Below are 27525 nucleotides of genomic sequence, written 5' to 3' on the forward strand. Positions count from 1 at the left end.
CTAATTGCGCTTAAGAAGCTGGCAGTGAGCTGTTATATCCATGTATGGAATAATACGCCTTATTTGAAGTGGAGATTGATACAGTCAAAGCACATTGTTAAGCAGTCACTTATCTCCTTGCACATGAAAGTGGAAACTGATTTAGTGGTTTGATAGAGTCCATGTGGTGTAGGCACACCCACAGTGCTGCTGGGGATGGAGTTCCAGGATTTTGACCTTGTGATTATGAAGGAAAAGTGATATGGGTCAATTAGGATGGCATGTGACTTTGAGGGGAATTTGTAGATGGTGACATTCCCATGAGCCTGCTATTCTTACATAAAAACCCCTACAGTGCAGAAGGAGGCCATTTGGCCCATCGAGCCTGCACCGACAATAATCCCACCCAGGCCCTATCCCCGTAACCCCACATATTTACCCCGCTAATCCCTTTAACCTATGCATCCCGGGACACTAAGGGGCAATGCACCTAACCCGCACATCTTTGGACTGTGGAGGAAACTGAAGCACCCAGAGGAAACCCACGCCGACACGTAGAGAATGTACAAACTCCGCACAGACAGTGAGCCAAGCTGGGAATCGAACCCGGGTCTCTGGCGCTGTGGGGTAGCAGTACTGTGCCACCAAACCGCCTTACCTGCTAGGCAGTAGAGGTTGTAGGTTTAGAAGGTACTGACGAAAAAGCATTGGCAAGTTACTGCAGTGCATCTTGTGGGATGGCACACACTGCAGCATGATATGGGAGTGAATATTTAAAGATATGATAGAGTCATAGAGGTATACAGCGCAGAAAAGTCCCTTCAGTCCTTTGTGTTTGCGCTGGTCAAAGACAAAGCACCTAACTATGCTATTCCCATTTTCCAGCACATGGTCCATAGCCTTGTGTGCCTTGCCATTGCAAATGCACATCTAAATACTTCTTAAATGTTATGAGGGTCTCTGCGTCCACCACCCTTTCAGACAGTGAGTTCCAGACTCCCACCATCCTTTGGGTGAAAAAGGTTTTCCTCAAATCCCCTCTAAATCTCCTGCCCCTTATCTTAAATCTATGCCCCCAGGTCATTGATCCTTCCATCAAGGGGACTCTATCTATGCCCCTCATAACTTGATATATCTCAATCACGCCCCCCCCCCCCTCCCCCCCCCCTCCCCCCCCCTCAGCCTCCTCTGCTCCAAGGAAAACAATCCCAGTCTATCCAATTTCTCTTCATAACTAAAACTCTCCTGCCCAGGCAGTCTCCTGGTAAATCTCCTCTGTACCCTTTCCAGTCCTATCACATCCCTCCTATAATGTGGATTCCAGAACTGCACAGATTGCTCTAGACAAGATGCCAATCTGCTGGGCTGCTTTGTCTTGGATGGTGTTAACCTTCTTGAGTGTTGCTGGAGCTGCACTCATCCAGACAAGTGGACAGCATTCCATCACAGTCTGACTTGCGCTTGTCGATGGTGGACAGGCAGGAGGTGAGTCACTTGCCACAAAATAGCCAACGGGGAATTTTAAAGAGCAAGATAAGGGGGTTTTGGGTATATGTAGGGAATTCAATCCCCTTTAAGAGACATCGGTTTGGGATCCTGACATCAGCCTGTCTGCTTCCCAGTTTTACCTAGGTGGGTTAACAGATGAGCATTGAATTTCCTTGGCGGCACGGTGGCACAGTGGTTAGCACTGCTGCCTCACAATGCCAGGGACCCGGGTTCGATTCTCAGCTTGGGTCAATGTTTGTGTGGAGTTTGCACGTTCTCCCTTTGTCTGCTTGGATTTGCTCCAGTTTCCTCCCACAGTCCAAAGATGTGCGGATTAGGCGGATTGGCCATGCTAAATTCATAGAATCATAGAAACCCTACAGTGCAGAAAGAGGCCATTTGGCCCATCGAGTCTGCACCGACCACAATCCCACCCAGGCCCTACCCCCATATCCCTACATATTTTACCCGCTAATCCCTCTAACCTCCGCATCTCAGGACTCTAAGGGGCAATTTTTAGCATGGCCAATCAATCTAACCTAATCAACCTAACCTAATCAATCAACCTAATTGCCCCTTAGTGTCGGGGGACTAGCTAGGGTAAATGGGGATAGGTGGTCGGTGCAAACTTGATGGGCCGAATGGCCTCTTTCTGCACTGTAGGGATTCTATAATTCTATGAACTACTGAGTAATTGATGAAAATAGATAATCAACTGCTGTTTTAGCTAAGCAGACCTATTTCCCATCTGTCAGCAACTCACCAGTGTCACTGTGGCAAGTACGTAGTGGGGGAATATTTCTTCGGTGAAACTATTAGGCTGAAAAGCCTTTTATCAATAAAAGTGAAGAGCTGCAGTCATTCATAGCACTCCTCCTCAGAAAGTGCTTTCAGTACTTAATAGCCAATTCCAACTTCTTGGAAATCTTCTTGTCTTGCACTTCACTCACTTTCAGTGCACTTCCCTGCTGCCGGCCTTCGCCACAGCACGGGAACTTTGTTCTCTGACAAGCAAGAAGAGGAATAGTAACACCAACAGTGCCAAATACAACACCAGTTGCTTTCTCCTCAGCCACTTGTTGCTCCACAGGGCACAGTGATTGGCCACAGAGATCCACCTCCATAGAAGTGAGACCCACAACACAGGCTCCACAGGCAGAAAGAGGATCAGCTTTCTCAACATGTTTAAGCCTCAGGAGGTTCAGGCTCTCACAGCAGGTCCCAGCCACCTTGAACAAAACCTCCTTCCCATTCAAGCAGGTGCTCTTCAAGGTGGCATTCACTAGAGGGTGCCCACATTCCACCCTGACCCCACCTGAGAATCTCTGCTCGTCCCAAATGTTCTGTGCGTTTTCTCTGGCAAGGAGAGTGTTCGAGTTGCATTTGGGGAAAGGAGGGAAGGACCACGTTTGCAGGGAGAGTCTGTCAGGTGCGAGAGGGCAAGAGGATGAGGGTGAGTGCAAGTGCTTGCTGTTCAGACCCAACAAAGGCACATCCTTCCCAGCTGACTCTGTAAAGTCATTCTCAATAACAGTGGGGGACTGGTGACAAGTCTGGAATGGCATTCAAATAAAGGTTTGATGCTGCGTGTATGACTACCTGGAAACATTGCAGACTCTTGCAACATCATTCCTGGCTATGTTTTGACTCACTAGATGGACTGACTCACTCGAGGTTGTGCACAGTGTTATTCTGTGTAGGAGGGGAGTGGCCCTAGGAGTTTTTAGCATTGACTCTGGACCCCATAGTGTGTCATGGTTTCACATCAAACATGGGCACAGGTCCTACTGATTACCAACCATTATTCTCGCTCTGATGGTGGCATGGTGGCACAGTGATTAGCACTGCTGCCTCACAGTACCAGGGACCCGGCTTCGATTCTCGGCTTGGGTCACTGTCTTTACGAAGTTTGCACATTCTCCTCGTGTCTGCATGGGTTTCCACCGGGTGCTCCAGTTTCCTCCCACAGTCTGAAAGACGTGCTGGTTAGGTGCATTGGCCATTCTAAATTCTCCCTTAGTGTACCCGAACAGGCACTGGAGTGTGGCGACCAGGGGATTTTCGCAGTAACTTCATTGCAGTGTTACTGTAAGCCTATTGTGACACTAATAAATAAACTTAAACTTAATAATTCAAATAGCACTTGGAGGAAGCACTGAGGACAGCAAGGGTGTAGAATGTACTCTGACTCAGGGACTTCAATGTCCATCACCAAAAATGACTTGATAGTAGCAGCACTCACTGACCTGGTCAAAGTCTTGAAGGATATAACCTTTAAACTGGACTTGCAGTAGATGGTAAGAGGACAAATAAGACAACATTTTCCACTTGATCTTGTCCTCACAAAGTCATATCTGGGACATAGGAATATGGCTGTGGCTAATGGAAGCCAATCATCTCAGCCCCAGGATATCACTGCAGCGTTTCCCCAGGGCACCGTTCCAGGCCCAACTACCTTCAGCTGCTTCATCAATGACCTTCTTTCAATCAAAAATTTCAAAATGAACTGTTTGCTGATGAATGCACATCACAATCCCCCAGATTATGAAACAGTCCATGCTTGCTTGAGTAAGGCCAGTCTAACAAGATTATGAAAGGTAAGTTAAAGAAAAGTTGTTCCTATTAACTGATGGTACGGTATTAGGGATGCAGGTTTAAGATTCTGAGCAAGACATATTGGGAGAACGTGAGGAAAAATGTTTAAGCATTGAGTGGTAATGGCCCGGAACTCGCTGCTGTAAGGGTGGCCGAGAGTGGAGAAAATCAATGATTTGAAAGGAAATTGGGAAGGCCCTTGAACGGGACTGACTGGAATTTTCTGCAGAGATCCAACAGACTTGATGGGCGAAATAGTCTCCTTCTGTGCTGTTCTGACTCTATGACATCCTATGACTTATTGGTTGATAAGTAGCAAGTTACCTTCCCACTGCACAAGTGTCAAACAATGACAATTTCCAACAAAGCAGAACTTACCCAGCTCCCTCCCCATGACATTTAATGGCAGTAGCATCGCTGGATCAGCCACCATTGCAGTGTCAACATTGACCAAAAAATAAACTGGACCAGCTACATAATCATTATGGCTATTCGAGCCAGTCAAAGGCTGGGTATGCCCTGGTGAATGTCTCACCCCCTGACTCCCCAAAGGCACAAGTCAGGAGAGTGATGGGACACTCTCCACTTGTTTGAATGCATGGAGCTGCAACCACACTCAACATTGTCCAGAAGAAAACTGTTTGCTTGGTTGGCAGCCCATCTGCCACTTTAAACATCTACTAAATAAGATATTCAAAGCTAAGGACAAGATTTAGTATTGCACTTAGCCACTTGACAGTGTGGGAAATATTACTGTGTTTTCTAGGTACAGTGGTTAGCACTGCTGCCTCACAGCGCTCGGGACCCAGGTTCAATTCCAGCCTCAGGTCACTGTCTGTGTGGAGCTTCACATTCTCCCTGTGTCTGCGTGGGTTTCCTCCGGGTGCTTTGATTTCCTCCCACAGTCCAAAGATGTGTGGGTTAGGTTGATTGGCCATGCTAAATTGCCCCTTAGTGTCAGGCGGATTAGCAGGGTAAATATGTGGAGTTATGGGGATTGGGTGGGTTTGTTGTCAGTGCAGCCTCGATGGGCCAAATGGCCTCCTTCTGTACTGTTGGGTTTCTATGATTCTATGTTTCACATGATTGACAGGAAAGTGCATGCCACAATGAATAAGTTACACATTGTGAGCTGAAGGTTAATTAGCGATGGGCAATAAATGCTAGCTTTGCCAGCGATGCCCACACCCGGCAAAAAAGTACATGGCGAACATTCATTTTATATAATAAAATCCAATTTAAGCTCCCAATTTGAAAGGTGGATTGAGTACTGGACAGCAAGCTGAGTTGATTATAGCTCACCTCTAACAGCATTTATCTTATTACAGTCAAGGGGAGCTTTCCCTTTCCGAATTGCTCCATACACATTACTCCTGAGAAGAACGCTGTCAGGGAAGAGGTGTCTGATAAGGAAGCGGGCTGCCAGTTCGGGTCGTGCCCTCTGCTTGGCGAGGTGGATCACAGACGCTGGCAACTCCACTTTGCGGTCAGATCTCCCGAGGCACTCTGAAACAAAAAAGGTAGATCATAGAGAGTCAACATGTGATTGTGAAAGGCACATTTCCAACCCGCGAAAAGCTCCTCAGTAAGATTCTCCTCACACAGTAATGGAGAAAGATCTGAATCAGCCTGCATTGTTTTATGTAGGTTATTCAAAGCTTTCCATTGCCAGTGTTCTAAAATATAATGAACAAACATTGCTTTATATTGCAGTCAACTAAGCGAGATGCTTCAAATAAAAACTTAAGTGTTTGCAGCAACTCACACTACTCCTGATGAGGACCTACAATAAAAATTTGATGATAAAAATGTGCAAGGCTGGAAAGCAAATTTTACATCTGCCCATAAATGACACGTTCCCAGCAGTTTCATCATTACATGTTCCAAACTGTCCCACAATATATCAAGAGCTGGCTGTTGTCAAGTTTAAAAAAAATAACGATAGACCATGTAATTACTGAAGTAATCGCCCAGAAAAAGTGCGCGTGTGTGTAATAGAACAGTACAGCACAGAACAGGCCCTTCGGCCCACGATGTTGTGCCGAGCTTTATCTGAAACCAAGATCAAGCTATCCCACTCCCTATCATCCTGGTGTGCTCCATGTGCCTATCCAATAACCGCTTAAATGTTCCTAAAGTGTCTGACTCCACTATCACTGCAGGCAGTCCATTCCACACCCCAACCACTCTCTGCGTAAAGAACCTACCTCAGACATCCTTCCTATATCTCCCACCATGAACCCTATAGTTATGCCCCCTTGTAATAGCTCCATCCACCCAAGGAAAGAGTCTTTGAACGTTCACTCTATCTATCCCCTTCATCATTTTATAAACCTCTATTAAGTTTCCCCTCAACCTCCTCTGCTCCAGAGAGAACAGCCCCAGCTCCCTCAACCTTTCCTCATAAGACCTACCCTCCAAACCAGGCAGCGTCCTGGTAAATCTCCTTTGCACTCTTTCCAGCGCTTCCACATCCTTCTTATAGTGAGGTGACCAGAACTGCACACAATATTCCAAATGTGGTCTCACCAAGGTCCTGTATAGTTGCAGCATAACCCCACAGCTCTTAAACTCCAACCCCCTGTTAATAAAAGCTAACACACTATAGGCCTTCTTCACAGCTTTATCCACTTGAGTGGCAACCTTCAGAGATCTGTGGATATGGACCCCAAGATCTCTCTGTTCCTCCACAGTCTTCAGAACCCTACCTTTGACCCTGTAATCCACATTTAAATTTGTCCTACCAAAATGAATCACCTCACATTTATCAGGGTTAAACTCCATCTGCCATTTTTCAGCCCAGCTTTGCATCCTATCTATGTCTCTTTGCAGTCTACAACAGCCCTCCACCTCATCCACTTGGTGTCATCAGCAAATTTACTGTTCCACCCTTCAGCCCCCTCTACTAAGTCATTAATAAAAATCACAAATAGCAGAGGACCAAGCACTGATCCCTGTGGCACTCCGCTAGCAACCTTCCTCCAGTCTGAAAATTTTCCATCCACCACCACCCTCTGTCTTCGATCAGATAGCCAGTTACCTATCCAATCGGCCAACTTTCCCTCTATCTCACACCTCCTTACTTTCATCATAACCCGACCATGGGGAACCTTATCAAACGCCTTTCTAAAATCCACGTATATGACATCAACTGCCCTACCTTCATCAACACACTTAGTTACCTCCTCAAAAAATTCTATCAAATTTGTGAGGCACGACTTGCCCTTCACGAATCCGTGCTGACTATCCCGGATTAATCCGCATCTTTCTAAATGGTCGTAAATCCCATCCCTAAGGACCTTTTCCAGCAACGTACCAACCACCGAAGTAAGACTAACTGGCCTATAATTACCAGGGTCATTTCTATTCCCTTTCTTAAACAGAGGAACAACATTCGCCACTCTCCAGTTCTCTGGCACCATCCCCGTGGTGACGTGGCCACCATCTGACAAAGGAGCAGCGCTCCGAAAGCTAATGGTATTTGCAACCAAATAAACCTGTTGGACTTTAACCTGGTGTTGTTAAAACTCTTACTGTGTAAACCCCAGTCCAACGCCGGCATCTCCACATCATGACTACCATCCCCATGGACAGCGAGGACCCAAAGATCAAAGCCAAAGGCTCTGCAATCTCATCCCTTGCCTCCCAAAGAATCCTAGGATATATTTCATCAGGCCCAGGGGACTTATCGACCTTCAGTTTATTCATAACTGCCAGTACATCCTCCTTCCGAACATCTACTTCCTCCAGCCTATTAGCCTGTAACACCTTCTCTTCCTCAAAAACATGACCCCTCTCCTTGGTGAACACTGAAGAAAAGTATTCATCCATCACCTCTCCTATCTCTACTGACTCCATACACAAGTTCCCACTACTGTCCTTGACCAGCCCTAACCTCACCCTGGTCATTCTTTTATTCCTCACACAAGAGTAAAACGTCTTGGGGTTTTCCTTGATCCGACCCGCCAAGGACTTCTCATGCCCCCTCCTAGCTCTCCTAAGCCCCTTTTTCAACTCATTCCTTGCTAACTTGTCACCCTCAATTGAGCCAACTGAACCTTGTTTCCTCATCCCTACATAAGCTTCCTTCTTCCTTTTTGCAAGACATTCCACCTCTTTTGTGAACCATGGTTCCCTCACTCGGCCATTTCCTCTCTGCCTGACAGGGACATACTGATACGCATCAATTGGACACGAGGCTCGAAGCTTCAGTAAAAGAAGGCTTTTATTAACTAACAATGGAGCTATCAGAACTTTAACACACTATCCCAGACTGAAGGGGTCCCGTCCGAGCAGGGAGTCTTATACCTCTCCCAGGAGGCGGAGCCCGACTGGGATGTGCCACAACAGTAACAAACACAGGTGTAACAATCCCACCCTAACCCAACAGCAACATTAGTACAATCCCACAGTAACCTATATACATTCCTGTAGTACTGGCCAGCCCTGGCTCAGTACTATCCAGTGGGAACCAACGATGGTTCACCACACATACCTATCAAGGACACACAGTATTTGTTCCTTGAAAAAGTTCCACTTTTCATCAGTGCCTTTCCTTGACAGTTTCTGTTCCCATCTCATGCCCCCTAATTCTTGCCTAATCGCATCATAATTACCTCTCCCCCAATTATAAACCTTGCCCTGCCGTACAGCCCTATCCCTCTCCATTGCAATAACAAAAGACACCGAATTGTGGTCACTATCTCATAAGTGCTCTCCCACAACCAAATCTAACACTTGGCCCGGTTCATTTCCCAGTACCAAATCCAATGTGGCCTCACCTCTTGTCGGCCTACCCACATGTTGTGTCAGGAAACCCTCCTGCACACACTGCACAAAAACTGCCCCATCCGAACTATTCGACCTACAAAGGTTCCAATCAATATTTGGAAAGTTAAAGTCCCTCATGACAACTACCCTGTGACCCCCACACCTATTCATAATCTGCTTAGCAATTTCAAATGTCAAATCTTGCTTTCCTGTTCTATCGATGAGCTCCTAATTTGGAATTTATTTTTGGATTTGATCAGCTCATTTAACCATGGGCATGGGGTAATTAGGCCACTTCTCTTACCAGATACACATGGCAGAGCAACAATGGAACTAGCAAAAGGTAAGTGATCCCATTATTATAAATACTTGTCAGTTTGGCAGTTGGTAACACCAGTATTGACCAGGCTCTGAGTGCAGTTACATCGACCACTACCATCTTGAAAGTCTGAACTTTAGCTTCATCCTCTATCCCATACTCCATCTTTTCCAGCTTCCCCTCAAATACATTTATACAATTTATTTCAATCAGTAGTAGTGAGTTCCACATGTTCACCCAAAGAGTGAGAAAATTTCTTCCAAATTCCCTACTGGATATCTTGTTGACTATCCTATCTTGACTTTTGAGAAATTTCCAGGAGGTAGGCGAGCACCATCGGTCGGCAAAATACTACGTTTCACAACTTAGGCAGCCAAGACAACAGAAACTGAGTAACTGAAAGACACAAGATCTACCCAACAAGTTTTAGAACAGGTACAGGCAGCAATAGCAAGGGGACTGTGGGAGAAAAAAGATATTCAGCCCTCAAATAGTCACCAATGGAGACCCAGTGATGATTGTATTGAACAACTAGACCAATGACTAGTTTTTTTGGGTGGTTTAGCCAATCTCCACAATTCTCCATATCTTGTCTTTATCCAAAAGTTTAATGGGACCATTCTAGATCAGATTAAAGTATGTTAATCTCTTTTCCACATTCAATGACTGCTTCAGTTTTCTTAGCTCCCCACGCTGTGGAACATAAGTTGTAGTTTGCCTCCCGATAGCATTCACCCACTCATTTGGAGCAAGACTAATCTACTCCCTAGGATGTTTTTTCCAGTTCTATAGAGCCCGTCGCTAAAAGTGTCCCAGACAGTTCATCATCCAAGTCAGGAGATAAACATGGTATTTCATAAAACTGCAAACAGGTGCTTCCTCTGATATTTGGCTGATAGTTAACAAGTTACTGCAGATATTAAGAGTGGATCAAAAGAACAAGATGCTGCAGATGCCAGGAGTCAAAGTAAAAACAGGAAAGCTGGAAATGTTCAGGTCAGGCAGCATTGAGAGAAAAACAGTCACCTTTTCAGGTCTTTCCCCCATTCTAAGGCTGGAAAGTATCTTCGAAAAATGACATTGAGAAAGTACTCTACCTTGTCAGGTATCACTTCTTCCCTTTTCATCGATCCTCCACCAGTTATTAACACCGGTTGTGCCCCGAATGTAATTTATTTCCCATTTATCAATCCTTTTGTCTCCATCCTAAGGAATGTCACTTCTCATTCTCTAACCAAATCTCATTCTCTAGCCGAGTATCTCGCACAACTTTGTATTTCCACTTTCTTTCCTTTCGCTCATCTTCCTTCCCTTGCTGCGTTCTCTCTCAATTGCTACACATCTGTAATATCGTCCGGGCCGGAGAAAGAATTCAAACTCGAAATACTGGCTGGCCTGCTGAGTTAATCCAGCTTCTTAGGTTTCATGTTTCGAGAATAGATTTAGTCAGGAAGAAGGATCTTTGTAAACATGGGGAAGGAAAGGAGCACATGAATGTCCCAACAGCAATGAAATACAATCGAGCGCAATATCCTAATGCGGTCAATTGACGCAAAGCTTGCAAGCAAACTTTTGTGCAACTATTTCAAAAAAACAAGGAAAGCACACAAAAAGAAAATCGCAGAAATTCGTCAAATTCTAAGTTCTTTGCTCCCTTAAAGGCATCAGCTCACTAGCACACAAAGTACCAAGATTGTATTTGGAGATGGTGGGTACAAAGTTTAAAGTTTTAAAAAAAGTTTATTAGTGTCACAAGTAGGCTGACATTAACACAGCAATGAAATCACTGCGAAAATCCCCCAGTTGCCACACCCCGGCACCTGCTCGGGCACGCGGAGGGAGAACCCAGCATGGCCAATGCACCTAACCAGCACGTCTTACAGACAGTGGGAGGAAACGGGAGCACCCGGAGGAAACCCTTGCAGACATGGGGAGAAGGTGCGAACTCCACACAGTGACCCAAGCCTAAATCGCACCCAGGTCCCTGGCGCTGTGAAGCAGCAGTGCTAACCACAGTGCCACCCAATAAGGCAATATAAATTATTGCATTTACATTTAACATCACTATTTGCAACCAGAACTTCAAAATTTCATCTTATACAATTTGTGCTCGCAAGCCAGTCTAAGTTAGCACTATACGAACTGTAGCGCAATGTGTTTTACACAAATGTAAATATATCGTCTTGACGCAAGACAAGAATTTCTAAAAAGTCACTATCACAGATAAATGACAAAATGTGAGGTAAAGAAAAAGTTAGTATTTAAATTAACTGGTGACTGGTAATATTCGTGTAATTGAAACCTTCCTCTCTTGAAATTTCTGTTCTATCATTTGTCTTCTTGTTCTAGTTTCGTATTTTCTCTTTGAAATTAAAGGCTTTCTCTTGTCCTGCGCTTTGGAACTCAAGTTTATACATTTCTCTTTCTTTTTCTCATTGGAGTTTCCAATTCATGTTTTTGCATTTCCAATTCTTCCTCTTCTGCTCTTTATCACTGGAATTTTCAAGCTCCTGCTTTTCTGACTCCAATTCTAGTTATTTTATTTGCAATTGCATTCTAGCCAACTCAGCCTGAGTGCTATTGGAATCATCTTTTTCCTTCTCAAGGCACAGGCTTGGAGCCAAAACTTTAACAATCTCTACTTTCTCAGCTCCTACATTTAAATCTACTCTTAGTTCCCCTGCCGCTGCCTGCAAATGAACCTTAGTTAACTGTTACAAAGCATTCATAGATAGGGCCCCTCTGCCCAGAAATGCCACGTTTGTTAATCAAATACAGCAAAAGTAACTGAAATCTCTGACTCAGCTCTGATGAAGGGTCATCCAGACTTGAAACATTGGCTCTATTCTCTCTTCACAGATGCTGTCAGACCTGATTTTATTTTATTTATTGTCACATGTATTAGCATAGTGAAAAGTATTGTTTCTTGCGCGCTATACAGACAAAGCATACCGTTCATAGAGAAGGAGACGAGAGAATGCAGACTGTAATGTTATAGTTATAGCTAGGGTGCAGAGAAAGTTAAGTCCATTCAAAAGTCTGATGGCAGCAGGGAAAAGCTGTTCTTGAGTTGGTTGGTACGTGATCTCAGATTTTTATATGTTTTTACCGACAGAAGAAGATGGAAGAGAGAATGTCCGGGGTGCGTGGGGTCCTTAATTATGCTGGCTGCTTTGCCGAGGCAGCGTGAAGTGTGGACGCAGCTAATGGATGGGAGGTTGATTTGCGTGATGGATTGGGCTACATTCACAATCTTTTGTAGTTTCTTGCAGTCTTGGGCAGAACAGATACCAAGCTGTGATGTAACCAAAAAGAATCCTTTCTCTGATGCATCTGTAAAAGCTGGTGAGAGTCGTAGCTGACATGCCAAATTTCCTTAGTCTTCTAAGAAAGTAGAGCGTTGGTGGCTTTCTTAACTATAGTGTCGACATGGGGTAGTCCCCCCAGGTTGTTGGTGATCTGAACACCTAAAAACTTGAAGTCTCGACCCTTCTACTTCGTCCCCATTGATGTGGACAGAGGCATGCTCTCCTCTATGCTTCCTGAAGTCGATGACAATCTCCTTTGTTTTGCTGACATTGAGGGAGAGATTATTGTCGCCGCACCAATTCACCAGATTCTCTATCCCATTCCTGTACTCTGTCTTGTTTGAGATCCGACCCACTACAGTGGTGTCATCAGCCAACTTAAAAATCAAGTTGGAGAGGAATTTGGCCACACAGTCATAGGTGTATAAGGAGTATAGCAGGGGGCTGAGAACACAGCCTTGTGGGGCACCGGTTTTCAGGATGATCATGGAGGAGGTGTTGTTGCCTATCCTTACTGATTGTGGTCTGTGGGTTAGGAAGTTCAGGATCCAGTTGCAGAGGGAGGAGCTGAGGCCGAGGCCACGGAGTTTGGAGATGAGTTTCATAGAAATAATGGTGTTGAAGGCTGAGCTGTAGTCAATAAATAGGAGTATGACATAGATGTCTTTGTTATCTAGGTGTTCCAAGGTTGAGTGCAGAGATCTCTGCTGAGATCTTCCAGCATTTTGTTCCAGCATCCGCAGTATTTTGTTCTTAACTGTGAAATCTTGTTTGTTTGCCGGGGCAGCACGGTAGCACAGTGGTTAGCACTGCTGCTTCACAGCTCCAGGGACCTGGATTTGATTCCCGGCTTGGGTCACTGTCTGTGTGGAGTTTGCACATTCTCCTCGTGTCTGCGTGGGTTTCCTCCGGGTGCTCCGGTTTCCTCCCACAGTCCAAAGATGTGCGGGTTAGGTTGATTGGCCATGCGAAAAATTGTGCTTAGTGTCCTGAGATGCGTAGGTTAGAGGGATTAGTGGGTAAATGTGTGGGGATATGGGGGTAGGGCCTGGGTGGGATTGTGGTCGGTGCAGAGTTGATGGGCTGAGTGCCTCTTTCTGTACTGTAGGGTTTCTAAAGTCTGGAACATTTCAATGCACTTGTTTCAAAACCTCTGGGTTCATATTCTGCAAGGGCCCCCAATTTGTTCCAATCCCCGCTAGAAACAGATAATTTTTAAGAGCGACTGATGGAAAGTATTGCACAACACGATTTCATGCTTTAAGACTTATACTGTAAATAACACACTAAAATCAACAAGACTATACATTACGTAGTAGGCAACTAATGCACTAAACTACAGAAAAGGTATTCCTTATTAACTTCTTCACACCATCGGAAACCCCACATTATGTTCAGGAATTATACCACACTCTCAGCAGAAATATAGGCTGGAATTCTCCGGCCATTCATACCCTGCCACCGCTGCAAGTGCGGCCAGAGAATTTGGCGCTCAGCTAAATCTCTGTTCACTGCAGTGGGACCAGAGAATCCTGCTGGCATGAAATGGCTGGAGAATTCCCAGCTCATCCCAGCTTTAGTAGGATCTATTCCCTGCCTCAACAAGGTGGATCTTCCAGTCTTTTTAATCAAAGTCCCCTCCATTCAATTGAGCACAATTGAATGGACTTCCCATATTCTCTCGTGACTCCTTGGTTTTTAGCTCTTCACAATCCTGGGGTGGGGGTGCTGGGGTGGAATTTTGCTAAAAAATGGCAGTGTTGTTTCTGGCGAGAAAACCGGCGTATTTATGTCCAGAGAAACAGGTCGATTTTTCCTCCAGATCTTCTGAAACTCTGCCTCAGAACATCAAGGGGGCGTGTTTCACGCTGTCATGCACGGGGGAGGGGGGGGGGGGGGGGAGTGGGGGGGGGGGGGCCTCAGCCCGCCAGCAATATTTGGCTGCTCTGAGATCGTGGTACCATCTTTAAAGGGCACCCCAATCATAACAGGGATAAACCTCCCTCTCTGCCCATCAACGCGGTCTCAGGGGCTCTCCTCCCCACGCTGATTGGGGTCAGCACTTCTCTCTTCCCCTCCCCCCTTTCCTCCCTGATCATCGGCCCCTTCCATCCCCTCCACAGTCGCAGCTGAGACCCACAACCAGGCGCGCCCCCCTCCGCTCCCAAAGGCCATCACCGGCAACCCCTATGCCTCTGTCCACTCCCGGCCCACAACCAAATCTGAATGAAAGTTCCCCCTTTCCCCATGAGGTTCCCACTGGGGCCCGCCCCTTGGCACAGGTTGGCACTACCTGGTTGGCATGGACATGATGCTAACTTATGGCAAGGGGCAGTGCCAGGAGGATGTCATGCTGGTGCCTGCTGAATATCCGATGAAGGGGGGAAGTCCCGGAGATAGTGCTCACTACTGACATACTAATATGTTAAAATAAGCCTCCATTTTTGTATTCAGGAACTAAAATTTATACCTGACTTTGAATACATTTTGATTTGCGTTTCTGTTTCCATAAAAATCAAGTCAAATAGGCTTGTGACACTAATATATAAACTTAAACTTGTCGCTGGACAGATCTCTTTATGAGCTCCCAACTCCCTCTCCAAACTACTCCATTTTACACCTTGAATTATAGGAGACAGTTGAAAACATAACTGTCTTCTAAAGTCCAGCATTTGGAACACATTGCTTTTACTGGGATCTTGCTGTCTACAACATTTGCCTACATTTCAATGGTGACTTCACTTCTAAATATACTGCAATATCCGGGATATTGGGTTCATGTCACACTAGCTGTAACCCCCACAACCTGCCTGGATGTGCAAAATCTCACTAGCTGTCCTGTCTGGAGACAATACACATCTCTTTAACTTGTGCTTAATGCTCCCTCTACTCACATTGTCTGTACCTTTAAGGCTTGATTAGCTGTAAAGACTCACATTCCAATCATTATTCATGTAAATTGAGTTTGTGTCTTTGTGCCCTGTTTGTGATCAGAACTCCCACCCACCTGACGAAGGAACAGCCTGTTCCGAAAGCTAGTGGCTTTTGCTACCAAATAAACCTGTTGGACTTTAACCTGGTGTTGTTAGACTTCTTACTGTGTTTACCCCAGTCCAACGCCGGCATCTCCACATCATAAGTTGACTTCACCAGCAACTGTGGACCCTGCTGAAAATTTCACTGAAATCAAAGAGAAGCTGTGACTTTTTTCCCCCCAGTGCTACCAAGGCAACTGTGCTGGAAGGTAGCAACAGAATTACTTTGAAAAATGTGGAAATTAGAAAGATGTCATGTACAACTGCATCGAATGTGATCATGCATCTAAAACCTATCACTGCTTGACATGACATTCCTGAACAAGATGTATCAAAGAACAGACCTTCTTTGCCAAATCTACAACTGGTTTGAGTTTAACTACATTACAAGCAGCATGTAATATTTGCAAAGTGAGTGGTACAGATAGTGAAAAATCTGATGAATAAAACAGATGATCTCTATATAGCTCTTGCAGCACACAAAGCTACATATCACCAATGGGTAGAGGTGATGGCCTAGTGGTATTATTGCTAGACTATTAATCCAGAAACTCAGTTAATGATCTGGGGATCCAGGTTTGAATCTCGCCAAGGCAGAACTCCATAATTTGATTTTGAACTCCATAAAAAAAAAGGTCTGGAATTAAGAATTTCCTGTTGACCATGAAATCATTGTCGATTGTCAGAAAAACCCATCTGGTTCACTCATGTCCTTTAGGGAAGGAAATCTGCTGTCCTTACCTGGTCTGGTCTACATGTGACTCCAGTGCCACAGCAATGTGGGTGACTTTCAACTGTCCCATGAACATGGGCAATAAATGCTGGCCAGCCCAAGATTGAAATTAAAAAAAACCCAGTACCAATTAAGACCAATAGGAAATTGAGGATAACATTGTCAATGGAGCTATAAGCGGCCTCAACTAAAAATGGTTAACAAAAAGCACAATTTATTAAAACTCTCAACATAGGCTAGTGAGTGGGCCCTCCTTTATCTCAGTGGGCCACAAGATCGAAAATCGGCCTTGACCCTATGAATAAGATTAAATACATTTATTACAAGCTGAATATTTTGTCACCAGTTACAGAAAATGCTTAATCATTTATTTATTAATAGAGCTGTCATCAACTTCAAATGGTAAAAACAAAAGAAATACTTTTTATTGACTGGATACAGAGGGAGTGCACGGCTTTCACAGTCAATGCATCACTTCACTTGTCCTTGCTTTACTTGTGTATCACTTTAGTCATTCCGATAGGAAAAAAGCTATGTTGTACCTGGGCAACGCTCAACAAAATGTCTTAAGTGCCAGACTGAGAACCCAGATGGGCTGCGTATGGCCCCTAGGCTGCAGAATGCCCACCACTGCTCAATACTGTGCACAAAATTCTCAAAACACTTAAATCAGACGAACATTACCAAATCTAGGGTGGGATTCCCCCAACATAATTCAAAGTGCCGAATTCAAGTAAAAACTGGAATAAATCCCTGTCTTTTTCAGGAGGACTTTCAAAATCAATCTCCCACTCTGTGCACTGCAGAATGCCTCTACAAGATTCACGCTAGAAATCAGTGGGCGGGGCCCATTCCTGCTGGAGAGGCTGGCAGCATAGTGCTGAGCGGGCCATTGCGTACGCGCTGAACTGTCAGCGCTGAGATCGACGAATGCACAGTAGCCCCCCACTGCCAGCCTATCCGCTGGCCAGCGATTGAGCTGGCCAGCACTGCGACCCCCTGGCCGTGCGAACTCCCTCCAGCCCCCGATCACTGGCCTCCCGGATGTGTCCGGGACAGCTCCCACCCCCCCCCCCCCCATACCCCACCCTCTCCAGCTCACCTCGATCTCGGCCCCGCACCCCCCCCACAGCCCGACCCCCCACTCCCCCCGATGGCCAGCCCCGATCGCTGGCCTCCTTCCCTCTGTCACTGATCCCAGAGCAGAGTGGCAGCGGGAGCCCCCACCCTCACCAACCTCCCGCCCCAGAGGTCTGCCCCCGGACCCCACCCCTTTGTCACTGCCTGATGCCAGGTGGGCAGTGCCAAGGTGCCCCCTGGGCATTTCCACTTTTCCCCTTGGTGCCAGTGTGACTCCTGGCACTGCCAAGCTGGCAATGCCTAGGGGCACCCCCCCTTACCCCCAGCCTCCTGGGGGCCTTCAGGGCCCCTCTTCACTCCAGCAGGGTCGGGCCTTGCTAGTGGGGAGCTGTTGCACACCCCACTGGAGTGAAGCACTCCTGTCCGGGTGTGGGGAGAGGCTAGTTGGCCCGGAGCCTTCAGTTCTGGGCCTGCTAATGAGATTTAAATCGCTATTAACATAATTTATTCAGTTCTGTGCCGATTTCTGGCGTGGAGCTGTTGACACTGGAAATCCAGTGAATGGAACCACATGGAGGCTGTGGCGCCCAGCGGGAAGCCCACTACATGGCCTCCGCTTATGCTAGAGCAGCGCAACGAGCTGGGAGAACTGCTCCTCAAATCTCAGATTTGCCAAGTCTCAACTTGTCCTGTTCACTAAAACACAAACCCTACTCCAACATAAGGGGATGAATATAAATAACATAAGGCTGAAGGATTAGCTAGCTGACTAGGTGGCATGGTGGCACAGTGGTTAGCACTGCTGCCTCACAGCGGGTTCGATTCCCGGTTTGGGTCACTGTTTGTGTGGAGTCTGCACGTTCTCCTCATGTCTGCATGGGTTTCCTTCGGGCACTCTAGTTTCCTCCTACAGTCCAAAAGACGTGCTGGTTAGGTCATTGGCTGTGCTAATTTTTCCCTCAGTGTACCCGAACAGGTGCCTGAGTGTGGCGACTAGGGGATTTTCACAGTAACTTCATTGCAATGTTAATGTAAGCCTATTTGTGCCACTAATAAATAAACTTAAACTTAGCCACCAAGAAACACTTGTAGCTCAATCAAAAATAACTAACCTTGAGATTCCTTGTCCCAATACACAGATGTACAACTAAGTTCCTACCTCGTTACTGATGCATTGGATGAACTCAATAGGGATCATACCACGGATTTCCTCCAAAGCACTCGCTGGTTAGCCTGCTTACCTACTTCACTCTTCAAATAATGCAACAAATGCAGATCTATGCTGAGAAATGTGGAAAGTATAAAGACGTCATACAAGACTGCATAATGTTCCCTTTATGGGAAGAAGACAGGTTTACTCACTTTGGATTTATTGGCTACTTGCATTGCCAACCCAGGATCTAATGAGTTGCCCAAGCCTTTGAAGTCTTTGCTCTTTCGACCTTTAGCTGCATTGGGGCTGAAGAATTTATGCAGTTCTTAGGCGAGGAACTGGTGGAAAACTCAAAATGAAACTTGCTGACAGTGCAAGCTTTTTATCACTTGGCAGGAGCAGTACAAACTGAACTAGAACAACACTGATAGAGAGGCCTTTTGGCTAAGATCAAGTGTAGTATCGACATGCTGTACTTGGTTGAAGTCATTAGGTTACATTTTAGCTTCATTTGAAGCAATTTTTAAAAGTGGCATCTCGGCCTTTTGGCTAAGATGCAAATGAGATCAAGCCTTGGAGGAGGTGCAATGCCTGCTCCAATTAGCTTGGATCGTGTAGATCAAGCCCAAGACAGGAGGTGAGAGCCCGGTCTTGTCAGCTTGGATCGGGAATGTCTCACTTGTTGAGACTCTGAATTGGACTTGATTTGATTGAATTGGAATAAAAACACTGATAGAGACAGAGCTGATGGCCTTTCTGCATAATGTTCTACAGAAGATACAAGACTTCCTAGCTGTAGAGGCAGCCTAACAACGTCCTCACAAGAGAGAATTTAACTTCAGAATCACACTTAAACTAATTTATAATAAATTTACAAAAGTACTCGCCAAGGCCAAGGCATTGCAATGTTGTAATGACTCAGGAAACCCGACTGAAAAGGAACATTGCTTATTACAGAATGCAAAGTAAAACCGCTACCATGGTGTACATACACTAGTCCTTGCCTGGGACTGCAATTCAGCAGGCCCAGTCCTGGGCCCACCTTATAAAAGGCTTGGATAATGAGTTCAAGCTGGGAAGGCCACTGCCTGTCATCAGGAACTCGTACTCAACGGGCCCCACTGGGAAATCAATCAGTGATTCCCCATGGAACTCCTGGGGGTTATTACAAACATCAAAGAAGAATTAACTTGTTCTGAGGGAGGCTGGATTTAGTGGTTATAAATCCAGCCTTGCTTGAACTCCTCCCTATCTGGAACCTCCTCCAGTCCAGTTACCAACCCAACCCCACTTTCAAACTCACTGGGAAGAATTTTACAGTCCCTGCCAGCAGCTTTTCAGGTGGGGGCAGACATTTAAAACTCCCCGGATGGCTTTCCTGCCAGCCTTCTGCCCAACCCCAAACTGTCTGAGATTTATGTTGGGCACATGAGGCCTAGGGTCGCCTGTCCGCCCGACCATCCCTGTCCACATTGAGGTCCTACATGGCCAATTATTGGCTATTTAGAGGCCGCTCGGTTTTGAGGCTGACAGGAGGTGTTCAGGGGTGTGTGGGGGGTGGGGGGGGGGGGGGGGGGGGAGGAGGGGGAAAGCCTGGCAGGTCACCTTGTTCGAACCTCAAGCAGGAGGTGCGGGATCAAGGACTCTCCTTTTACATTGGACGCTCCGCTCCCCCAGGTGCTTCCCTCCGATCTCTCTCTCAAGACCTCAGTCCCCTTTGCCCACCCCCCACAGGCCTCACCTCTCCACTGGGAAGTCTTGCAATTATCTGCTCCTGGACTTCAGGATTCAGAATCTGGGAACTACTTGCAGTCCCAGTCCTGCCACTGGTGTTGCTGGGATGACAGAGTTGCCAACCAATCAGTTTGACCAGTGCTCTGAGGTGGGACATCCACCCGCGTGAGGGACTGAATTCCTGACTCCAGCCAATTAATCCTCCTCAGAGCGCTAAGTGGCTGTGGCACTACTATGATCAACGGGGGTGCGTTCTCTGCTCATTTCTGAGGTTGTGGGGTCCGGAACTCTGCAATTTGAAAAATCCTGCTGCTTGTTCCTCTGATTACAGCCTCTTATATCCTTCAATGTCACCACCTCCCATTTCATCCCATCATTGATGGCTTTGCCATAATTATGGACTCTCTGCATCTCTCTCCAGAAACCCCTCTGTCTCTTCACTTCCCTCACCTCCCTTCAAACTCTCTTTAAAATCTACTTCTGTTGTCAGCTTTGATTACCCCTCTTCTCACTCCTCTCACTTTCTGTCTGTTTACTTCTTGCCCTTGTTTAACACCTTGGGCTGTTTTTCTTTATTAAAGTTTATTTATTACTGTCACAAGTAAGGTTACATTAACACTGCAATGAAGTTACGAAAATCCCGTAGTCGCCACACTACGGTGCCTGTTTGGGTACACTGAGGGAGAATTTAGCATGGTCAATGCACCTAACCAGCATGTCCTTTGGACTGTGGGAGGAAACCAGAGCACCCGGAGGAAACCCACACAGACACGGAGAGAACGTGCAGACTCTGCACAGATAGTGACCCAAGCCGGGAATTGAACCCGGGCCCCTGGCGCTGTGAGGCAGCAGTGCTAACCACTGTGCCACCCCCTATGGAATGTGAGAGTAAACTGTTTTTCATTATTGAGACATAGCAGCAATTTCAGCAGATAAACCGAGTCTCATTCTAAAGCCTTTGTTCGAGACCTTTTAACTGACTGTACAAGGAATCACCAAAGATTGAAGGTTTCAAGGCAAAACCAGTGAAATGAAATCCCAGAATCCCAAACAGCAAATAGGAAATTTTCATTATCCGGTCATTCTAAAACAAAGGTGCTCATCATCACAGATAGAAAGTCTGGCCAAAGGATTAATTCGAGTGAGTTGCTCCTGATTTTAAAATGATGCTGATAATCAGCTGTATTCACTGGAATTTACAGCGAGCTTTAACTTCATCTCATAGAATCACAGAATCCTGCAGTGCAGAAGGAGGCCATTCGGCCAATCGGGTCTGCCCCAACCACAATCCCACCCAGGCCCTATCCCCATAACCCCATGCATTTACCCTAGCTAGTCCGCCTGGTACTAAAGGACAATTTAGCATGGCCAACCCAACTAACCTGCACGTCTTTGGACTGTGGGAGGAAACCGGAGCACCCGGGGGAAATCCATGCAGACATGGGAAGAATGTGCAAACTCCACACAATGACCCAAGCCAGGAATCGAACCCGGGACCCTAGCTCTGTGAGGCAGCCGTGCTAACCACTGTGTCACCATGCCGCCCCAGAGAACCCTTAAGTGTACTTTTCTGAAAGAAGTATCGACATAATAAAACAACTAATGCATGGACATGTTTATAAACTTAATTCTAAAAACGATTCATAGAGTCAGAGAGGTTTACAGCATAGAAACAGGCCCTTCGGCTCAACTTGTCCATGCCGCCCTTTCTTTTTTTTTAAATCCCTAAGCTAATCCCAATTGCCTGCATTTGGCCCATATCCCTCTATACCCATCGTACCCATGTAACTATCTAAATGCTTTTTAAAAGACAAAATTGGGTACAATTGGGTACGCCTCTACTACTACCTCTGGCAGCTTGTTTCAGATACTCACCACCCTCTGTGTGAAAAAATTGCCCCTCTGCACACTTTTGTATCTCCCCGCTCACCTTAAACCTATGCCCTCTAGTTTTAGACTCCCCTGCCTTTGGGAAAAGATATTGACTATCTAGCTGATCTGTGCCCCTCATTATTTTATAGACCTCTAGAAGATCACCACTCAGCCTCCTCCGCTCCAGAGAAAAAAGTCCCAGTCCATCCAGCCTCTCCTTATAACTCAATCCATCAAGTTCCGGTAGCATCCTAGTAAATCTTTTCTGCACTCTTTCTAGTTTAATAATATCCTTTCTATAATAGGGTGACCAGAATTGCACACAATATTCCAAGTGTGGCCTTACCAATGTCTTGTACAACTTCAACAAGACATTCCAACTCCTGTATTCAATGTTCTGACCGGTGAAACCAAGCATGCCGAATGCCTTCTTCACCACTCTGTTCACCTGTGACTCCACTTTCAAGGAGCTATGAACATGTACCCCTGGATCTCTTTGTTCTGTAACTCTCCCCAACGCCCTACCATTAACTGAGTAAGTCCTGCCCTGGTTCAATCTACCAAAATGCATTACCTCGCATTTGTCCAAATTAAACTCCATCTGCCATTCGTCAGCCCACTGGCCCAATTGATCAAGATCCCATTGCAATTGGAGATAACTTTCTCCACTATGCCACCAATCTTAGTGTCATCTGCAAACTTACTAACCATGTCTCCTATATTCTCATCCAAATCATTAATATAAATTACAAATAACAGTGGACCCAGCACTGATCCCTGAGGCACACCGCTGGTCACAGGCCTCCAGTTCGAAAAACAATTCTCTACAACTACCCTCTGCCCTCATCTACCTTCTTGGTTACCCCTTCAAAAAACGCAATCAAATTTGTGAGACATAATTTTCCACTCACAAAGCCATGCTGACTGTCCCTAATCAGTCCTTGCATCTCTAAGTGCCTGTAGATCCTGTCTCTCAAAATACCTTCCAACAACTTACCCACCACAGATGTGATGCTCACTGGCCTGTAGTTCCCAGGCTTTTCCTTGCAGCCCTTTTTAAACAAAGGCACAACATTTGCCACTCTCCAATCTTCAGGCACCTCACCCGTGACTATCGATGATTCAAATATCTCGGCTAGGGGACCCGCAATTTCCTCCCTAGCCTCCCACAATGTCCTGGGATACACTCCATCAGGTCCCGGGGATTTATCTACATTGATGCACTTTAAGACTTCCAGCACCTCCTTCTCTGTAATATGTACACTCCTCAAGACATCACTATTTATTTCCTCAAGTTCCCTAACATTCATGGTTGCGTTGTTCTCAAAATGGTTTGACCAGTCTTAGTCGAGAACAGAATGCAAACAGAAGATAAAAGGTGTTCACCAGCCCCGGAGCGGCAGACATCACCAGAAATATAAACTTATTATTTCTTTAAAAAACTATATTTTCTCTGTTCTACTTGACTCATCAGAATAGAAATACACTACCCCCTACTCCTTCTGCATGTTTACATCTCTTCCATTTTTGTCTCCACGACCACATTCCTCAAGTGGTTGATCTATTCTGAGATCTCAAGCAAGCCAACTCCAATGCAAACATTGGAAAATATACAAGAGCAGCTCACTGAATAGCACGTCCCTTGATTCTCTCCCTCCCTTTGGGGCCTCTCTATCTTCCCATGTATATAAACAACCCAGTGCACAGTCTGTGGAACGAGAGAGGTTTATATAAATGGTATTTGTAATGAGGATACATCATGCTGCATTGGGACAAAGATGGAGATGAATGGCACTTGAGTGGACCCTTCTTCACTTCCTCTGAATGCATGCACAAGACAGAACACCCACTGAGATAATGCAAGGGTTCAGAAAGTTCTTTTTAAATGAAACACATAGGATGCTGCATTGTACTGTGTACAGGCAGCATATATAGGCAGTGTATAGGCATGGCAAAGGTTGAAGGCTTTTGTTAGAGACCAGATTAGAAACTCCAGGGTATGTTATGAAATTAGCCCAGACCCCAACTATTTTTGATTTTGGCATGAATGTAAGCATAGGGTGGTTCGCACCAGGTATAGAATCATAGGGCCCGATTTTACCATTTTCATTCTAAGTGCTGAATCTGGGCGAATGCGGATCCGACTTGGAAATCTGCTTTCAGGGCCCCCAGACGCACTCAGCCTGAAAAAAAAATCGCGGGTCCCATTCGCGCTGTGGGCGGGGCTTAGCGCGCCCGAAACAATCGGAGCTCTGAACTGCGCATGCGCAGTTAGAAAAAAATTGAAAAAGCCACAGACATTGCCCCACCCCCACAACATTACAGACCCACCTATCCCCCCACCCTCCACCACCCAGAACAATCACAGCCCTCTCCCCCCTTCCCCCCACCGATCTCAGGCAGAGTGGCAGCGGACCCCCCCCCCCCTTCCCCCCACTGATCTCAGGCAGAGAGATCCACCCTCCCCACTCCACCCTACAGATATCAGGCAGAGTGATCCCCCTCACCCCCAGCCCAGACCCTCCCGCACAAGGCCCCATCCCACTTACACTCCAATGGCTGTGTGACACCTCCCTCTCTCTCCTCTGTCGCTAATCACTGAGGCACTCATCCACCACCACCACCTCCCCCCACCCCCTCACCCCTCCCTCCCCAGCAGCACACCTGCAAGTGCTCGCTTGCTTTCCCCTCAATGCTAACAAGCAAACTGCATGGAACCTGCTGTAATGCTCTGTCAAACTGCCTGCAGCTGATCTGCCCTAACGAAGGGCAGCTCCATAAAAAACTCCAGAATGGACAGGCAGGCAGTACAGAACAATGTGCGCACGACCAGCCCCCTGATTTTCTGACTTGGGGAGGCTGCTGGATGCAGGAGAGGCGAGGCGGGCCACCCTCTTCCTCCCAGGAGTACACAGACGCAGGGGGTCTGATGGCCATGCGGCCTGGGAGGCAGTCGCCGCCTCGGTCAGTGCCAGGGCACTGGCCCCCCCGAACCGTGAGGCAGTGCTGGAAAAAAATCAATAACCTCATCCGTGCAGCAAGGGTGAGTGCTGAACCCCATTCAGCATGTTCCCCCATATCTCCCCCAGATCCTCCTATTCCCAGCACCCTGCATGCTTCCAGCTCCTGACCCCAAGCACCTCCGTTCTTTCCCCCCAATGAGCCTCACTGTGTTTGCCCTCTAAGGGTCACCACCTGATTCTCTGCATGAGTAACGCCACCATTTATTTCATGGTTCCTTCTGTCTCCACAGAGGAAGACCGAGCACAACCCCTGTGAGAGGTCGAAGACAGGGGGTGGTGAGCCAGACCTCCAGGTCCTCACCCCGTTCGAGGAGCGGGCGCTGGAGCTCACCAGAGAAGGGGAGACGCGGGCTGTCAGCGACAGCATGGTCGGTCTGCCATCCAGACGTGAGCACCTGTCACTCCTACACTCACGTTGAGGCAACTTCTTGGGGGCACAGGTTTCGGGTGCGAGGGGTAAGGTGTAAAGGAGATGTACGAGGCATTTTATTTGCATTGAGAGGATAGTGGGTGCCTGGAACTCACTGCCCGGGGAGGTTGTGGAAGCGGAAACAATGGGGACATTTAAGGGGCATGTCTACAGCTATCTGAATGGGATGGGAACAGAGGCATACGGGGGCAAACAAATCAGATGGACAGCCTGGTCGCTACAGGGTTGGAGGGCCGAAGGGCCTGTTCCTGTGATGTAATTTTCTGGGTTCAGTGTTCTATGTTGAAGGGAGACATGTGACTCATGTGTTTAGCATCCCGGATTCCTCTCCCTCCCTTGCACTTAACCTCGTGTCCTGTGTTTCAGGGACAAATCCTGACACCCCAGGGCTTTCTGGACCGCAGGCCCCGGCTACAGCTCCCATCCATCCTGAGAATGAAAGCTCCGACGGGTCCTCGGAGGATATGGGTGAAGGGACCTCCGAGGGTGGCACCGTTTATCCGTCAGCTTGTACCTCACAACTCTCAGAAACAGACACGTCGGTGGGTCTATTTAGTGTTGAGGCTTCTGGGTCACAATCTGGTGAACACGACACATCTAATGATGTACATCGGGTGGAGGAGGGAACGTCCAAGGCCTCTGGCATGTGGGGGCCTGCTGGAGGCGACGACTCAGCTGGCCCCAGGCTACATGCTGGTCCTCTGAGATCACTTCTCCCTCAGCTGCTGGAGATGCAGCAACAGAGCCAGCGAATGCAGGAGGGGCTGACGGCCACACTGGACCGACTGCGAGGCTGCTGGGAGGAGTCCCAAAGCTTTCAGGCGGACCTGCTATTGCCTGTCATGTGTGCTTCCAATGCCAACACTGCAAGGGTGGCGTCTGCAGTGGGAAGCCTGAGGCAGGGGATCCTCACCACGGGTGGCAGGCTCCAAGCAATGACCGAGTCGCGGCAGGCCACAGCGGAGGGACTTAGGCTTCTCAAGATTCTGCGGCCCATGGCTGATAGGCTCAAGAGCTTGCAGGAGACCCAGCGGGACAGCACTGAGACACAGCGGGCAATGGCAGAAACCCTTGAGAAGGTGGTCCAGTCCCAGAGGGCACTTGAGTCGTGAGCCATCTCTCAATGGCCGCAGCAAGTGGCCATCACGGAGGGGTTGGCCACCATGGGTAGGATGCAGGTGATCCTCCAGGATTGGCAGTGCCAGGTAACACCGGAGCTTCTGGAGCTCACTGCAGAAGCACCAGTGTCCCATGGAGTGACCCAGGGGCCAAAAGGGACCCCAAGGGAGGAGGAAGGGCTCAAGCCCACGCCGGGGCCTTCCAGTCAGGAAACTGTGGCTATGGCAACACCTTCTGACTCCCCCCTTCCTGACACTGGGGCATCTCAGGGGCAGCGGGATGAAGAGGGTGTCATGGAAACATCCCAGACACCTGGAAGCAGGCCAGGGCCCTCAAGGTCCAGGGCCTCCAGAGGTCGCCCGCCACGCGCATCACAGGCCACAGGGCGAGGCCGGCAGCTAGCCCCCTCCACCTCCGATGTACATTCTGGGGAGTCACTGAGGCGTAGTGCTAGGCCACGGAAGAGTGGGGGTAAATGGGTGTTTTTCTGGTTGGCGATCAGTGACTAGTGGTGCGCCTCAGGGATCAGTGTTGGGACCGCAATTGTTTACAATTTACATAGATGATTTGGAGTTGGGGACCAAGTGTAGTGTGTCAAAATTCGCAGATGACACTAAGATGGGTGGAAGAGCAAAGTGTGCAGAGGATGCTGAAAGTCTGCAAAGGGATATAGATAATCTAAGTGAGTAGGCGAGGGTCTGGCAGATGGAGTACAATGTTGGTAAATGTGAGGTCATCCATTTTGGTAGGAATAACAGCAAAATGGACTATTATTTAAATGGTAAAAAATTGCAGCATGCTGCTGTGCAGAGGGAACTGGGTGTCCTTGTGCAGGAATCTCATGGAGTTGGTTTGCAGGTGCAGCAGGTAATTAAGAAGGCAAATGG

The 27525-nt window shown here is 47.2% G+C and overlaps 1 protein-coding gene across 1 annotated transcript in view; it reads right to left on the minus strand.

The window, feature by feature from the left end:
- The window catches only part of LOC144506362 (uncharacterized), a 183797-nt gene that overhangs the window by 493 nt on the left and 155779 nt on the right, over positions 1–27525 (minus strand). Inside the window, exon 11 of the mRNA XM_078232374.1 lies at positions 5365–5568. Coding sequence (XP_078088500.1) covers positions 5365–5568 — 204 coding nt within the window. The remainder of the gene's footprint in view (positions 1–5364; positions 5569–27525) is intronic.

Source organism: Mustelus asterias, chromosome 17 (assembly GCF_964213995.1).
Source record: "Mustelus asterias chromosome 17, sMusAst1.hap1.1, whole genome shotgun sequence".
Lineage (NCBI taxonomy): Eukaryota > Metazoa > Chordata > Chondrichthyes > Carcharhiniformes > Triakidae > Mustelus > Mustelus asterias.